The 15,958-nt window shown below is 50.3% G+C and overlaps 3 protein-coding genes across 5 annotated transcripts in view; 1 reads left to right on the forward strand and 2 right to left on the reverse strand.

Annotated features, from left to right (window-relative positions):
* LOC108092881 (glycosylphosphatidylinositol anchor attachment 1 protein) overlaps positions 1-15,832 on the reverse strand; it is a 43,516-nt gene extending 27,684 nt beyond the window's left edge. Inside the window, exons 1-4 of one of the 2 annotated variants that reach the window (XR_001771455.2) lie at positions 15,554-15,832; positions 13,810-15,497; positions 3,251-3,448; positions 3,132-3,194 (exon numbers count right to left, since the gene is read on the reverse strand). Coding sequence is in view for 1 of the 2 variants with exons in the window: in XM_017192723.2 (XP_017048212.1) it covers positions 13,379-13,540; positions 13,810-15,497; positions 15,554-15,731 (2,028 nt within the window). In the remaining variant the exon portion in view is untranslated. Of the gene's footprint in view, positions 1-3,131; positions 3,195-3,250; positions 3,449-13,131; positions 13,541-13,809; positions 15,498-15,553 lie in introns of those variants that run through there. The other variant, XM_017192723.2, reaches the window with a different exon arrangement.
* On the reverse strand, positions 8,077-8,628 carry LOC108092887. 2 transcript variants are annotated; one of them, XM_017192730.1, is made up of 2 exons: positions 8,512-8,628; positions 8,077-8,447 (listed from the first exon to the last, which is right to left on the reverse strand). In XM_017192730.1, exon 2 carries the CDS (start codon positions 8,438-8,440, stop codon positions 8,186-8,188), a length of 255 nt encoding a protein of 84 aa, XP_017048219.1. In that variant the 5' UTR covers positions 8,441-8,447; positions 8,512-8,628; the 3' UTR covers positions 8,077-8,185. The 2 variants fall into 2 exon arrangements, with proteins under 2 accessions (XP_017048219.1, XP_017048220.1); XM_017192731.1 differs by having other exon boundaries at positions 8,077-8,460; positions 8,512-8,571.
* Positions 11,275-12,548, forward strand: LOC108092883. The gene has a single exon (XM_017192724.1). It carries the CDS (start codon positions 11,358-11,360, stop codon positions 12,339-12,341), a length of 984 nt encoding a protein of 327 aa, XP_017048213.1. The 5' UTR covers positions 11,275-11,357; the 3' UTR covers positions 12,342-12,548.
* Positions 15,833-15,958: the final 126 nt, after the last annotated feature.

Raw genomic sequence — 15,958 nt, forward strand, 5'->3', positions numbered from 1 at the left:
GGTCCAAAGCATCGCATTACCACCCATCAACTGGAATTCCGGCTGGATTTCCGGGATCTGGTCGGGATTTGACACGCACATTAGGCTCGCCGAGGGAATGAAGAGCACATGTGGAGCTTCCTGGCGCTTCTGTTTAAATAAGAAATCTATACCTTCACAAAGGATACCACAATCTCAGTCAAAGGCTTGCAGCCCACTAAACAATAAAATAAAGACCTATCGATCCCAACAAGAGGATATAGTATCAACGGGGAAAACTCAGGGACGAATCAATTTAAATGCGTTTTTGATGGCAGATGAAAATTCAGAAGAAGTAGTAGTTTCCATTATTGAAATGCAAAGGAACACAAATACTTTGCGAATCGTTACCTTGGGGTTACAAACATAACTTTTAGTTTACAGAATTGAGTCACGAGTTGAATTAATAAAGTAAGAGCCTTATGCTTCCCCTCTGAGCTGCAATTGGTTTCCATCTCGTCATTTGGAGGATTGAGGGGATCCGAGGCAAATCGAAGGGGGCACCAAGATGCAGCTGAAGAAATGGATACTCATTTAGCACAAAATTAATAATTATATTAGGTTATTTCCCCTGCCCTTTTCAGAATTTCAATTTCGAAGTTAAATTGAATAATATTGAAGCTGGAGCCACCATTTCCCTTCTCATTCGGCTTCGGAGAATACGGATGACTGGCCATCCGAGGAGTCCGAGGACAGGACCCAAAACTTAAACTTGAAGCGGGATAAGCCGATGCAATCAACGCCATGCGAAATTTATTTTGTGCTATACAAATTTGCGGAGAGTGCGGAAGGGGGAGTCGTTCAATATTGAGAGTAAGTGTGTATTCTAAATGCGAATAAATGAACAATAAATTGCTGGCAAGCAAGGGCAGATTGTTGCGGTTCCCCGTACTACAGTACTACAGTGAGCACTCCCCGCCCCACTTGTTCTCTGCGCCACTCGAGGAGGCATCTCCATGTTGCAGGCAAGCCGCAATTTATTGTCCGCCTAATGCGGGCGAACGTGGAACCGAACTCCAACTGAACTCCAACTGAACTCCAACTGAACTCCAACTGAACTCCAACTGAACTCCGGACCGGGGAGGACATGGTTGCGCCTCGATTTACGGCAGATTGGCTCCCGCAGAATTATACTTTACACTCGCCAGATTCTGTTTGCGCAGTTTGTTTGCTGTTCGGGGAAAACAAATAAAGCGGAGGCTGTGACGGCTGCAATTTCCAGCTGGGATAATGGATAATGGATAATGGAGTGGCGCCCCCTTGAAAATCGTGAGTGGATTAGTGCGATAATCTAGGTTAGTTTTTATTTGATGCTCCTCGGTGGAGTAAACACTTCTCCTGATTTCCTGCCAAATCCATTCCTCGCTGATTTGCGGCAACCGAACACACACTTTTTCCGCATCGCAGATAACCTTTGGAGGGAACTCTGGTTTCCCCTTCCTAGTTTTAGTTTCAAGCCCTGTCAAATTCGCTTACTCGGAGGCATTTGCGTCCTCTGAAGTGCCGACTGAGCCCCATTCACGCTCGGCGTTTTTAGCGTTGAATAATGAAGGAGCTCAGACCCAGACCCGCGGACCAATGAGCCTGTAGACCCCTAAGCCCGTGGACCCGTAGCCCGTGGACCCGTAGAGCCGCAAAGTGCGCCACGGGTTGGCTGTCAACCGTGCACTTGCAACTCGCAACTCGGAGCCCTGCAGCATTGGTCCTCTGCCACACAGAAAAGAAATGTGCACTCGAAAAAAAGTCCACATAATCACTCTTCATTGAGAGGAAGCATTTCAGAACGAAGCATTTCCGAACGAAGCATTTCCGAACGAAGCATTTCCGAAGGGTGGAAAGGAAATACAACCGAATGCCTAAAGTATCCGCTCTGGTTTTTTCCCAGTGCATGAAATGTGGGCGTGAGTGTGAGTGTGGGAGACTTTTGTGAATTTTCAAACAGATGCAAACGCACGAGTGTGTGTGCGAGTGTGTGCGCAAATGTGTGTGCGAGTGAGTGTGCGAGTGTGTGTGCATGTTCCATAAATAATCTGCATTCGCAATACAACGTGCACTGTTGGTTTTCCCCCGGTTTTTCCCCCTGGATTTCCCGATTTTCCACTGTCTCGGCCACCACTCCAACGCACTCACTCAACACGGAGAAAAATAATTAGGAATATTCTAAAGTCAGAGCAGAGAAATCGAACCAAATAACAGCTAGAAATTGAACAAATTTTCAAACATAAGCCAAATAAGTTTTAGTGAGAGTGTTACATCTACTAAAAGTCAAATCTTGGTGCTTTTTTAACAGTGTAGCCCTGCATTTCTTGCGGCCGGACTGTCATCGTTTATGAACGCGAGTTGAGCCCTTTCACTCCGTGCTCGTTCCACCGAAGATGGCCGAAAATGGATGCCAGGATGGATCCAGGATTGGGCGTCCGTGTGTGAGCAATCAATTTCTTGGCCCCCGCATCCTGTCTCCACCTGCTGACCTCCTCTCGTCTCATCCTATTCCCTGGCCAAATTGGCTTCGGCCAACTGCCTCCGATCCCCACTCCCACGTTCCCCAAGGACTCACCCAGACGCGCGCCTTCTAATCCTCCCGATGAACACACTGAGAATGATTACATAACACGCGAACATACAGAGCAATTCGAGGAGTTGCAATTGGTAGAGATTGGAAGCAGAGTAGAGCCCATAGATCATAGAGAATCATCGAGTTCCTCGTTTGTAGCAACTCAACCTTTCAAAAGGTTCAAAATATCTTTAACAAAAAGCCCTAATGGGCTAGTGAAAATGAGTAGGACCAATTCCCCACAATCAGAGGCCGCAGTAAAATAGAATTCCTATTGACTAACAGGGGAAGCGATTTGATTCCTCGACGGATTAATTTGAGCGCTGATTGTGCGCTTCAGAAATACTATATTCGAGTATTCGAGTATTCGAGTGTGTTTGCACTCCAGTTGGGATGCCCGCGTGGCCTTCTACCACGTGAATCGGACATATATGGTATTGATTTATCGCAGTCTGGCGCAGTGAAACAATTAGCCGCACGAAAATGGCAAATGCAGATGTAATTTCATCGGAACAAAGTGCAACGTAAAAACAAGAAAAATTTAAAAAATGGTACTCACCTTATTGGGTTTGGAGGCAGTGCATCCTATAGGCCACTCAAAGCAGGAGGGGATCAGCAGCGCCTGCAACCGAAATGAATTAAAATCATAATAAAATGTATTCATTTCGAAATGCATACCAAGTCAGGGGACGATGCACTGCATCCTGGAGTCGAGTCCAGTAGAAGGAACCACCTCACAAACACACACACACACTTCCAAAAACCGGAAACAGTTTCTCAGAGAAACTGCCGGTCATCCCGGAGAACTGAGGAATCCACCAAAATCCACTGGTATTCCACTAAGATCCAACCAGAACCACTTGGGAATTTTAGATGCTAGAAAACGTTAAAAATATTTAATTATCATTACCGATGACGTGGCGACCTGTTAATGCAATTAACATTACACTTACATTACATTAACAATACAAATTAAAATTAATGTTAACTTAATGTTATCTAACATTTTTCAGGTGTTCAATTTGCAACTTACAATTTGCATTTTCCATTCAGCATGTTAATTTGCAAAATATATAAAATTAAACTGAAATTATAATACCCTCTGCAAGGGTATAGGGTATAGGGTATAGGGTAGGGCTGCTCAGTCAGTCAATCTGTTCCTTCAACGACATTCTCGTCCGCGCTTCAATATTACTCAGCCGCACTGTTGGTCACCATGGACTTAATTGTTTGGAGAATAACTTGTTGAGTAGATCGCATACAAAATGCAGCAGGATCCCAGGTCGAACTCCACTTTTATTTAGGTAAAATCTGAGATTAACCTGTGAGTTGGCGCAGTCAACATGCCCCGATCAACTGACAACAAAAGAGGCGGAGGAGAAAGTAACTTCCTTTCTGCAACTGCAAGCCGAGTGCGACAGGAGGGGACCGAGAGGGGTGCTCCTTGCTCTTGGCCTACTCCGAGTGGGCCACAAGGCTTCCCCGCCCCCTGGAAAGGCGCAAAGCAAGCCAACTCTGATGAGCACTGGTCTTCATTTCTGTAATGTTTTTCTCAAAGCCCCAACAGCCAACAACCAACACCTTTTCCTTTGTTTTCCACCACTGCATTCTCCGGCACTCCTGGCTATTTCCCTTCCCGTTTAGAAGGTTAGAGGGCCAGGAGCACCACCTCGGTGGCAGTGTGCATGCAAACACGTTTCTGATTAGGAATCAACAAAACCGACAACGGCAGTCGGAAGGCAGAAGGCAGAGGGCGAAGACAGAAGGCATCCAAGACGGAAAGCAGATGGAAGGGAAACAGGACGTGGTCATCATGACAATTGCAAAATGGAAAATCTCTGCAAATGCCTTCCATTCCATTTAAAAAGATGGTTATTCTTGAAGCCAGCCCTTCAAACTATTTCTTTGTGGTGGGAAGAGCTTAAAACAAACGTATACGTAACAATATTCCCTCCTTTAAAAATGAAAAATTCGATTGCTACAGACATCACAAAGGTTTCCCGCTGATTGGCAAAATGTAGTTTTAACCATTTGCGGCTTCTGGGTTTCCGCTGTCTGCTCATAAGGCACTTTCCACGGACATGACAACATAAATTTGGTGTCGAAGAGAGGAAAGCTAGGAAAATGACCTTTCCCTGTGGCGGGGCTCACCTGCAAAAGGCAAAAGGCCCGTCCGACCTCGCTTCTAATTTTGGCATCCCCCACTAAATTTTCATCTGCTTTTCAATTTTCTCCCACCGCCCGAAACAATAAAGCAAAAGTTATGCGCCTCGAAATTTCCAGCACTCTGTCTGTACCGAAACACAACCAACTTTTCCACCCCCCTTTTCCCCCCTTGAAACCGCCGCCCCTGGCAATGCACACGAAATAAACGTGTTGAAACTTAACTGAAATTAATTTGCCAAAAATCAAGGCGAAAGTTTCGTCCTGCGATTCACTTGGCTCCCCGCTCCGGAATCGCCTGAATTTCCTTTTTCGTCCTTTGTTGGGGCCATCAACTTGGCGGGATTTCGGTCATTCGAAGGCAAACAAGATGGCAGATGCCCGAGTGGATGCGGTGACCCCTAAAAAGGAGCCACTACCAGCTATTTATGTTCTCCTCTCTTATGTTCAGTGTGACTTAGGTTATCGGCTTTACTTTCCCATTGGGAAAGGGAAAGGGATTGGTTTTGATTAATTTAAGTGCGTTTCGCCGGCATCCACTATCCGCTTAATTCCCTCCCTTTCAACCGTTCGTAGTTCCCGGCGGAAGGTTCGATCCGTATTTCCTTGGGAATCAGGGGTGCAGTCTTGCTCGGCAATTAATTCGGTGGCAGACAGAATTAGTGGCGCACTGTAACCAGATAACCAGATAACCAGATCAGCGGAGCCCCCTTCCGTCGCCATGGGCGTGGTAGTGCCACCCGTATCCGGACTACGGACCCCGGACCCCGGGACTCGAATCCGTCCGGATTGCGGTGCTTTTTTGCGGGTGTGCGGAGTGAGCGAGCAGTGATTTGCATATGTATTGCCACGAGATTTGCATTTATGCATGGCGACGTCTCCCCCTGCAAACTACTGCCACCTCCCACCACCCACCACCCAGCAATGTTTTCGGATTTGCACATTTGCGGTCTTGTTTATGCGCGCCAGTTAATCGATTATGCACGGGCTGAGTGAGCACCGGAAATGTGCAAATGCTGCACTTCCGCTCCAGCCGGCGGCCTATAAAAACTGGGATCCCCCGCCCCCCCACTTGCCACCTCCCTTCGTTTGACGTCCTTTGTGCCGCAGCGAGGTGTGAAAACGGAAGTCATTATCGCTTTGCTGTCATCGCAGCTCCACAGAGCCAACTATCATTTGCAGATGATGGATTGCCCTGACAACTCTTTGGATTTCATGGCGGCTAATTGCCAGACTTCACCCGATGCTAATACTGACTATAAGGTTTAAGGTTTTTAATGAAAATGGTTTATGGCGGAGATTGCATTTGAACCCCGTGACAATTGTCATGCTTAATGCCATGTTCACTTTTTGCAGTGCATTTCAGTTTCGGCTTGGCCCTCAATCCATCCCGCGTTCATGTGTTTTTGCGGCTGCTTATTCAACTCTTATCGCCTGTGGCAGTGTGTCCAAATCACGCATTTCGACAAATAAATGCAGCGAGTTGTGCATTGAGCTCATGCGGGCATCGTGGGCCCCTCATCCGTGATGGCAAATGGGAGGAGGCAGCTTTAAATCATGCAATACGAGCATGGCTTATGCATTGCCTGCTCTTCAACCCAATGGAAATTGGAGCAGCTTAAAACGAAGCAGCTCAATAATGGTTACTCAACGGAGAACGGAGAACGGAGAATTGCGATGCTATTCGAGGCTCATATTTTAGCTTGCAACAGCCTGCTGCAGCAATCCCCATTTCGGCATCACAATGTAGCTGGGCGATACCGAGGATGCTAAAAGATACCGGCCAAAGGAAGCCAGAGGAAGGCAGATGCAAGGAGTCGCAACTCCGGCCAGTCTGGATGTGGATGTGGATGTGGATGTGGATGGGGACGGCAAAGTTAATTGAGCAAACCGGCTGGCGGGCGGCAGGCCGCAGTCGAAATCCAATTTCTCTGCAAATACACAAATGATGGCTTCCGGTCCGGTCCTCCTGCAACCGGAACATTTGGCGGAGCAACAGCAGCAGAAGGAGCAGCAGGAGCAGAAGGAGGAGGAGCAGCAGGAGCCAAAGCATTCAGAGCTGCATCATTCATCTGGCCGGGCAAAAAAGCAGGAACGCAGCCATGAAAAAGGACGGGCGGCAGACGACGACTGCTCGCAAGGAGCCCGGCCAAAAGGAGGAAGGGAGTGGCCATCTGGCCATCTGGCCGACACTACCACCTACTACTACCACCTACTGCCACCACCCACAGGGGCGGCAACTTGGCCAACAGCAGCAAGTGCTGAGAAAAACAGCCAACGGATACGAGTCCCGGCGGGCGGCGAGGACATCTCTCCTCTGCATCGCAAACATTTCAAAACTCTCGCAGGCAAAGAATATTAAGGGACATGGGGAACAGCACTTCAAGGACCCTCAGCAATGTGGTGCAAAAATCCATAATGCTTTGTGCATTTTGCGGAAGGAAAGCCGCAAAAGAGGAGCCTTATCTCGAATTGTATGTCGCATCAGTTCGGAACTTTAGACTTTACGGGTATTTACGTTTCACCCAAATGCAATTGCGAGTATTACTTTGAATGCATTTCCTTCTTCCTTGGTAGCGGAGATATGGTAGTTACACCCACTGAAGCCTCGAGCAGATTTGTGATCACAACACCTCGATCTCGATGTTAAAAGTGCAGCCAGGAGCTCAAAGGGTTCGAATCTGGACCTGATGTCCAGCCTCCGCAGCAGCTGCAGGGAAATCAAAACATTTTTTAGACCGACAACAAATTCAAACTCAGCCAGTGGACCAGCTACCCTCCCCTCTCCCCTCTTCCCTCCTCCCTCTTCTCTCCCTTCAAGTGGGCAAAAACAGGGGGTGTTTGCTAGTGTGCACAAGTAATGGATGGACCAGGAGTCCAGAGTCCGGATTGCGGAGTGCGGAGTCCGGGAGGCCGATATGCATCTGACAGCATTATGGGCAAATTTGTTTGTCTTGTAAGCATATCCTTGCCGCACTGCCGGCTGGCCGACTGGGATGTGTCTGCTGCCGTCCGCCTAACAAGCCAACAACCAACAACCCACCGCTCAGTTCAGCTGGCCCACTTCCTGCCACCCGCCCATGCGGGTCCTCCTGCCCCTTTCGGAACAACATGATCCGCTTGCAGAGTAATCTGCATATGCGAACAAACATCTGGACGACAGAGTTTGCCAACAAATTGCAAATTGCCGGAGCAGGAGCCCCAAATCAGGACGAAATCAGGACGGTCTCCGGTCCAAGCTCGGCCCAAATCAATTCGCATGGAGGAGGGAACACGGAGCGGGACACACCAGCCTCATCATGCTCATCTGCTCATCCGTTCGGGCCACCTTTAGGATTTCTGGTTCATCTGCTTACGTTTAATGTATTCATTTAAGGAAACAGGTTCTGTTTCGCTCCGAGGGTCCGTCCTGTCCCACTGCTATCTCCTCTTCCTTTCCAGAGACTTGGGTCAGTCCGGACCGCTCCGTTTGCTCTTGCCGCCAAACAGGGTGGCGGGGTAGCCCTCCGGGGGAAAGCCGTTGGTGAACTCGCATCGCGGGTGCTTCCCCAGCCGGAAGATCATGCACAGCCTGCCCTTCCCCCTGCGCTTCACCTGGGCCGCGTCCATGGAGTCCATGGAGGCCACCTCGTCCGTCTTCCATCCTCCCGTGGCCGCTCCCTCCGCCAGCAGGACCTTCTTCCCGCTCTCCATATCGCTCAGCATGTTGCGCCTGCAGGATTGGACTTCGACAAGGAGTAACCGATGAACAGTGCCCCGCCCCCCCGAACATTTACCTGCAGTTGACTGCGATTCCGTTGACTCAACTCTCCCAGACGTAGACAGTAAAGTCACAGTAGTGCTGTTGCTGTGCTTTGAACTCGGGACACAGCCTGCCACGCCTACTGCGGCCCCGCCCCCCAATCCCGGCGAGCGGGTGATGTGGCACAGATGGCTCATGGCGCCCAGCACCGAGCTACGGGCTACGAGCTACGAGCTCCTTGCTCCTTGCTCCGTGTGCCGTGTGCCTTCTGCCGTGCTTATCCCCAAACTTTGTCACAGTTAAATGACAATAAATGTCACACAAAACGCCATAAGCACTCGCACACATGTACTTTTCTATACTCCATATGTGTATTTACACAGGCGCACACACACACACGCACACGCACACGCACACTCACTGATAGGAGAGGAGAAGCACATAAAAGGCAAAAGTTTTGCGCGCCGGCGAGAGCAGCGCATAAAGTTCTGCTTTGCCGGCTTTCCCATTCACCTTTTGGCCAGGCCAACCAGCCCGACTTCTCTATGCCCTTTAACCCATTTTGGCCCTCGGAAGGAACTACGTGTTCCCGAACTGGGCAACTCCCGACTCCGTAATTGAAGCTGTCGATTCAAACCTGGTTGTAAACGTTTTCGAATCAAATCGACCAAAGCTGTTGCAGGGTATTCAGAGTGCCGCCTTGCCCGAGAGACATAGGCCCTTGTTCTCCTTTTATTTTATTTGATTTTATCTTATTTTCGTACGTACTTAAGCCTGTGATGGAGGCACGTCATAACTTGGCCGTAAAACAGCTGACAACTCGGAGCGGAAAGGAGGGATTCTTCGTGGCATCCCTCCCTCCTGATGGCATCCCTCCTCCCACGGGGTGTCCTCCATCCCGTTCCCGTTCCCATTCCCCGCCAGCGAGTTGTTTTAGTGGCTTAATGTCCTAAACAACTGCTCAGCAAGGGACAAAGGGAAGGAAATTGAATTCCGTCTGAATTTAGAGACTGGCAAAAGACACTCGCGCGGTCTCCACCTCCTGCCTTTACCTCCCCCTTCCATCCACTTTGTGTGTGGGTGTGTGCGTGTGTGGGTGTGTGCGTGTGTGGGTGTGTGGGTGTGTGGGAGTGCGTCTAAAGCTGACCGCAAAAACCATCATGCGGGTTGTACGAGGAGCATGCTGTATCCTGCTGTAACCCACAAACCTCATTAAAATCGAGAATTCCTTCCCGAATTCCAAGGTCGAAAGCGTGAGTGTATGATCAAAAGTGCGTTATATCAGCAGCTCAGAATTATTACCATAATTAATTTATATTTGTATTTGGTTTGGCAGAATTCATATTTACCCCCAGCAAAGTTTCCGAGTTTTTGCTGACTTGATAGGTTTTCCTTTGCATTCGCATATTTCTATTTCTAGTTTCCCCTGACTAATCTAGTTTGTCATTCGTACCACGTTTGGTGCTCTGATTGCCAACAAATAAATTAGTTTTATTATTGGGCAAACCTTGATTGGCGGCAAACTCTTGATCGCCATGGAAAACGATTGGCTTGCAGAGGGCAGGAACCGAAATTGGAACCGAAAAGAACTCACAGATTCGCAGAAACCTGAAGTCAACGCTATTTTTGCTCGCATGCCGTATTATTTCGCCACAGAACTCCTAGTCTGCACAGGGAGAAAATCCCAGGACTCTATTGAGGGTGAAAAGGCGATTGAAAACAATTTGAAATCAGAACATGATGCTTTCTAGTGTACCTACGAAATATAACATAGGTCTCTCCATGGATATTTTAGCGATGAAACGCAAACACCTCTGGATGCGTTTGCATTGAATTTCACATTCGATTTTTTGCCACGGATGAGGGGGCTTGATATAAGAGGGAAATGCGCCTGTCGGAGGTCGGGAGTCGGGGGACTTTCCCGCGTTGCATTGCTTTGCCCGGACGGAAAAACACACAAATAACTGTCAAAGTTTCAATACTTCTTGAAAAAGGCCGGCGAAAAAGGAGGCGAGTTTCGGGAAGTGACGGCAACAACACAATGCTCGTACAAATTGAAAGTCCTCGATTGGACTCCTCTATTCCGGACTCGATTCCCACTTTTCGCCTTTCATTAAAACAGCAAACAGAGGCAACACGGATCGAAGCGGCAACTCCAGTCGCCTTTTAACCGGGAACAATGATGGGCATCCTGGAGCTATGGAGATCGGTTTCGATTTCATTCACGGTTTCGAGTCCATTGTTTTAGATGTCTGTTTGCAGGATGACTTAATAACTTCAACTCGACGGACCCAATTAACACTCGGGATGTACTGATGCTGATGCACGGAACCTCTGTTTATTAACAGGGTAACACGATATCCGCTGAGCGCCCTTCAACTCCAGCAGCTGCTGCAGCTTCACAACTTTAATTATTTTCACACGCAGCAGCGCTTTCAAGGAGGGACAACAGTAGGACAACAGTGAGTCAGCCGGCAGGATAATTTAGACGAGTGCTCGAGGGGCCATTATGTGGCATTAACTTGCCAATTTGGCCCCGCGACCTCGGGTGCTCCCAGCTCCCAGCTCCCAGCTTACCTACTCCCTGCATTCTTCGTTCCTCATCCCTCATCCTTGATCCTTTATCATGCAGCCTTGCAGCTGCAAGCGGCACAGGATAATGCGAAGGCCGGACAGCAGTGGGTTGAGGCAGAGCCCTTCTACACCTCCAGATCGAACTTTGAGCAGCAAACAGGTTAGTTTCTCACTGATTTGTTGGGACAAAGGAGGCCCTTACTTTTTCATTGTAAGCTTCAACCCCACACCACACCGTACACTCGGAACACTCACCCGACTTCCACCTAAATCTAAAATCAAGCTCAACCAACACACCAACACCCCATGCATACCAAAATTCGCCACGATCCGCCGGGTGACGTGAACACCGAACCGCCGAGTGGAGATGCCCGTGACCAGGATGCCAACTCGTGCCAACCCGCGGGTGCCAAGAGGCTGGCCTTGGACCGAGCCGTTGCCAATGTGGTGGAGCTGGCCCGTCGCCTCAACTTGAGCAGCGTGAAGGGCTACGGGTCCCCGGAGGAATCCCTGGAGGCGGCAACGGAAACTGATGACAACCGCAAGACAGGCGGCGACCCTGCTCGCGCTCCACCTGCAAGGACTAGCGGCGGACGGCTGCTCCCGAAGCACAAGCCCAGTGCCACAGTGAGATCCGTGCGCATGGCGTCCAGATTCCGGAGGACCGAGCCGAGCCACCGGACTCCCCGAGGCGTCCAGTGCCTGACCGCCCACCTGCCCGTTCCCCCGCCGCCTCCGCCCCCCTCCCCCCGCTGTCCACAGGCCCGCGAGCTCTGCCTGGCCCTGGAGGGGGCGGAGGCCCTGCTGGCCCAGTACGCACAAGCGGACGCAGTGCTCGACCAGCTGCTGGAGCAGGCTAGGGCCATCGACCGCCAGGCGGTGCTCCAGCGCCGAATGCAGCGCGACGCGGACATGGTCCGCAGCCTGGAGGCGGAGTTCAGCGGGAGGTCCATGCTGTGCCTCGCCGAGGCCATCCGGGCGGACTGCGAGAGCCTGCAGGTCAGGGAGCTCCGCGAGCGGTGCCTCCGCTCCCTCGAACGCCACGAGCAGCGGCTGTTGGCGCTGGACCGCCAGGAGGAGCTCCAGGAGGAGGTCCAGGAGGTGGGCCGGGAACTGGGCAACGGCAAGGGCACCCAGACCGACCTCTACGACTACGACCAGGATGCCCTTTCAAAGGGTCCAACTGCAAAGGAGTTCTACTTGCCGAGGGAGCGGGAACCCTGGACGGACGAAGCCGTCAGGCGAGGAGCCGGCGACAGTTTCCAGGTGCAACAAAAGAGGGCGGAATGACGGGTGGTCGGCTAACCCGGACTCTCGATTGGACCGCATCTGAACAAAGTCCAGTAGCATCTATGAAATACTCGTATTCGAAACCTTTTTGTTAGGCAGCACTCTGCCATGGTTTCAACCTCCAATAACTCCAACATAAAAACAGAAAGCCTGTTCCGTAATGAAAGTACGGGTATTGACAAAAAATAAAAAGAAGAAAATCAAGTATTTTAAAATAACTTTTCAAATGAAATACCACTGCACCACGTAACTTCGTGTCAGTCTTTGAGGCGGAGAAAGAAAAGTTTTTGCTTAGCTGCAGATTGAGTGGCGGATTGAGTGCCGGTAAACACGGAGAAAGTACTCGAAGTTGCCAGTTGGCAGTTTCCTGATCCGAGGACACCTTGCATCCTTGCCGCTGATTGCACCAAATCCTGGCTCATAACTAATTGCCAGCGCCGACGACGCTGGCAGCAGCGGTGTAAAGTTTAAATTAAGTTGCGTGTCATAGTCGAAAAGTTTTCCACTTATTCAAAAGAGGCACGTGATCCGCAAAGCAGCGCCACGTGGAAAACCCCGGCCCCCGGAGGCCAACGACCAAGGAAGTGGGAAGGAACTCCTGGCCAACAAATATACGAGTACACTTCTCTTTTGCGTGCCATCGAAATGGCAGCGAAAGAGCTGAATCCATAGGACCACCACCGTCTAACCACAAAAACAACGATTAATGCTAAACGATAAATGATAAATGATAAATGATTAACGATAAATGATAAATGATAAATGATTAACGATAAATGATAGAGTGGTGTTGAATTTGCAAGTAAGAGTAGGCTTCTTTTATTTAGATATTTAATCAAATGCATAACATTTAAATGGAATTTTCTCTGCATCAGCAACATACGAGCATCAATTTCCTAGCGCCGACATACAATACACATTTGTTGGGTTTATCACACTCGATCTTAAGATAGCTTCCAGTTGATTCCGATCTGTTTGCATGTTGACATGGAACCAAGCACTGAATAACATTTCACCGGACCGGGGGGAAGTCCATCTCAATTGGTTTTCACCTTCGGCTGCGGCGACGCGGCTGGCGACTCATCGAAGTCCACATAATCGGAGTAGTCCCTTCGCTTGGACAGGGCCAGAGTCCAGCAGACGATCCACAGCGGCAGGAAGATCGTACAGATGACGAAGTACAGCCAGTTACCATAAATCTAAGAGCACGAAAGACAATCCGGTTTTGTATGAGTTGGGTATTTTGAATAACTTGTAGATAATTGGTATTGGGCTGGTATTTCCACTTAAAACTCTGGTTGGGATTTTAACCAAACAATAACTATGCCAGAACTATTTTCCCGTAGGTTCTTCACACACAATTTCAAACACAAAACAAACGAATAATAACAGAACGATTGCCAATTTTCGGACCAGGCGGAAATGTAAAAGCGGTCTTGCTTCTTATAACTACGTTTCGCAAACTCACCACAGAATCGATGAGCCCGTAGGCCGCGGCATCCATGGCCGCGGTGGCCGCCCTGAGCATGACCTTCTGCAGCGGTAGCTCCGGGAACTGGTAGAAGGTCATGGCTAGCACGATCACGTAGATGACCATCATGGGGTTCATGGCCAAAGTGGCCAGCCGAATCGTGTTCCTCGGCGTGCTGTGCGCGTTCTCCTCCTTGGTCTCCAGCGAGATGACCAGCGGCACCGTCAGCACGGCCGCCAAGAATCCCAGGGCGAAGTTGAGTAGCCCAATGACGATCAAAGCGCAGCCATAGATGAGCAGAAAGGCCACGTGCAGCAGCTCCAGTCCCCCAGGCGGCAGGACCACCACGAAGGGCAGAATGAAGCCAATCAGGGACAGGAAACTCAGCACCGAGGTGGTCAGCGGTGCGGCGCCCATGGGGATCTCGAGGAAGTACTGCTGCAGGGGCAGCACGTTGCACAGGAAGCCAATGAGCAGGGTGGCGGTGAGGTAGATCAGCACCGAGCCATAAGGCAGCTCGAACTTATCCGGATCGGAGTCCGTCTCCGTCTCCAGTTCCGCTTCCTGCTCCCGCTGCTGCTGTTGTTGCTCCTGCTCTCTGATCAGCTCGAGATTGGAGACCGGCAGCGTGGAGTAGGTCAGGTAAGCCTTCACAAAGGCACAGGCCACCAGGGCCACCAAGGCGGGCATGTAGTCCCCGATGGAGATGTACCGGTCATTGTTCACAATCACGTAGAAGAAGAAGCTCTGGTGGAAGCGCTCCAGCAAGTTGTTCAGACTCCTGGCTATTCCCTCGATGGCTTTTAGCAGCGGAACCGCTGCCGAGCCCGGACTTCCCTTCAGTGTGGCATGAGTGGCCCTGCGGTTGGCAGCTATGGTCAGGGCATCTATTCGGTAGCGATGAAACAGGCCATGGTTTCCATTGGGCACGCCCGACGACTGGCTGGCCAGCATGGTCAACATCTGGCGCAGATTCTTCTCAAAGGCGGACTGACTATGCCGGCGTTTCTTGCGCGGCGCCTGCTTGTAGCCGGAGGCGATGCCCTCGCGGGCCATGATCCTCTGAACCAGATTAAACATATCCAGATTGGGCAACTTTCCATTGAGGCCTTCTATCCTGACATCCACATGGTCAACCTCCAGGTCTTGGACTTCAATATTTAGAGCAGCTTGCAGCGAGCCTGCGCGAGCGGGCAAATTTCCGGGACGCAGATAAGCTTTGCTCATGTCCAACTCCCTATCGCCATCGTGATAGGCTTCCAGCCAGGCCTGCATTCCCAGCTGTTCCTGCTCGGTGACCAGGAAGATAAGATCCTTGGCCCAGTAGTTCTTGCGCCGGGCAAAGTCCGCGAAGGCCAGTAGCAGCGGCACGCTGGCTGAGATGTCTGCGTGCACGGAGCTGGCGGCGCGATAAGGAGCAGAGAAAACAATGCCCTCCGTGGAGGCGATCCTGGGAGCCCTCAAAATGCCGTAAATGTTTTTGCCGTGGTACTCCTTGCCACCGCCAAAGGGATAGCGCAGGGTGTAGTTGTGGGTGTGTGTCTCCAGGCCGAACTCGTTCATCTTGGCCGCAATCCAGGCGTGTGGCGTGGTGGACAGATGATCCTTGCGCTCCCGCTGCAGCTCTTCCAATAGCTGGATGGCCAACCGGTTGGCATCAATGCGGACTTCCGGGTAAACTAGACCTACGAAAGAAATACTTTGTGTTATAGCGGCTTCCTGGCTAATGGTAAGAACCCACCTGGGGACAGGGCGTTTTCAGAGAGATATGTTCCATGATTGAATTCTGGGAGCGCCAAACATAGGAACCAAGCCACGCCCGCCACATACAGGGCGAAGCACACTTTGCGTCCATGTCGCGCCAGTCCGTCCACCAGTTTGCTCTGCGTTGATATCGACGGATCAGACAGCAGGCCCATTTTAGATCCGGCTAGCTATATCCTTCTATATCCCGAATCACAACACAATTTTGCCCGGTGAACGGCCTATCGATGCGGGTACTATCGATAACAAACGGCTAGGGATGGTAGCTATGCAGGAGGCAGTTCGCGATAGTTTTAATTTAAACAAATTATTAGCATAGCTTCTTAAACATTTTGTAAGTACTTAAAACAAAAGGTGAAAGTTAGGTTTTCAAAATCTATTA

Source organism: Drosophila ficusphila, unplaced genomic scaffold, assembly GCF_018152265.1.
Source record: "Drosophila ficusphila isolate 14025-0441.05 unplaced genomic scaffold, ASM1815226v1 contig_198, whole genome shotgun sequence".
Classification (NCBI taxonomy): domain Eukaryota; kingdom Metazoa; phylum Arthropoda; class Insecta; order Diptera; family Drosophilidae; genus Drosophila; species Drosophila ficusphila.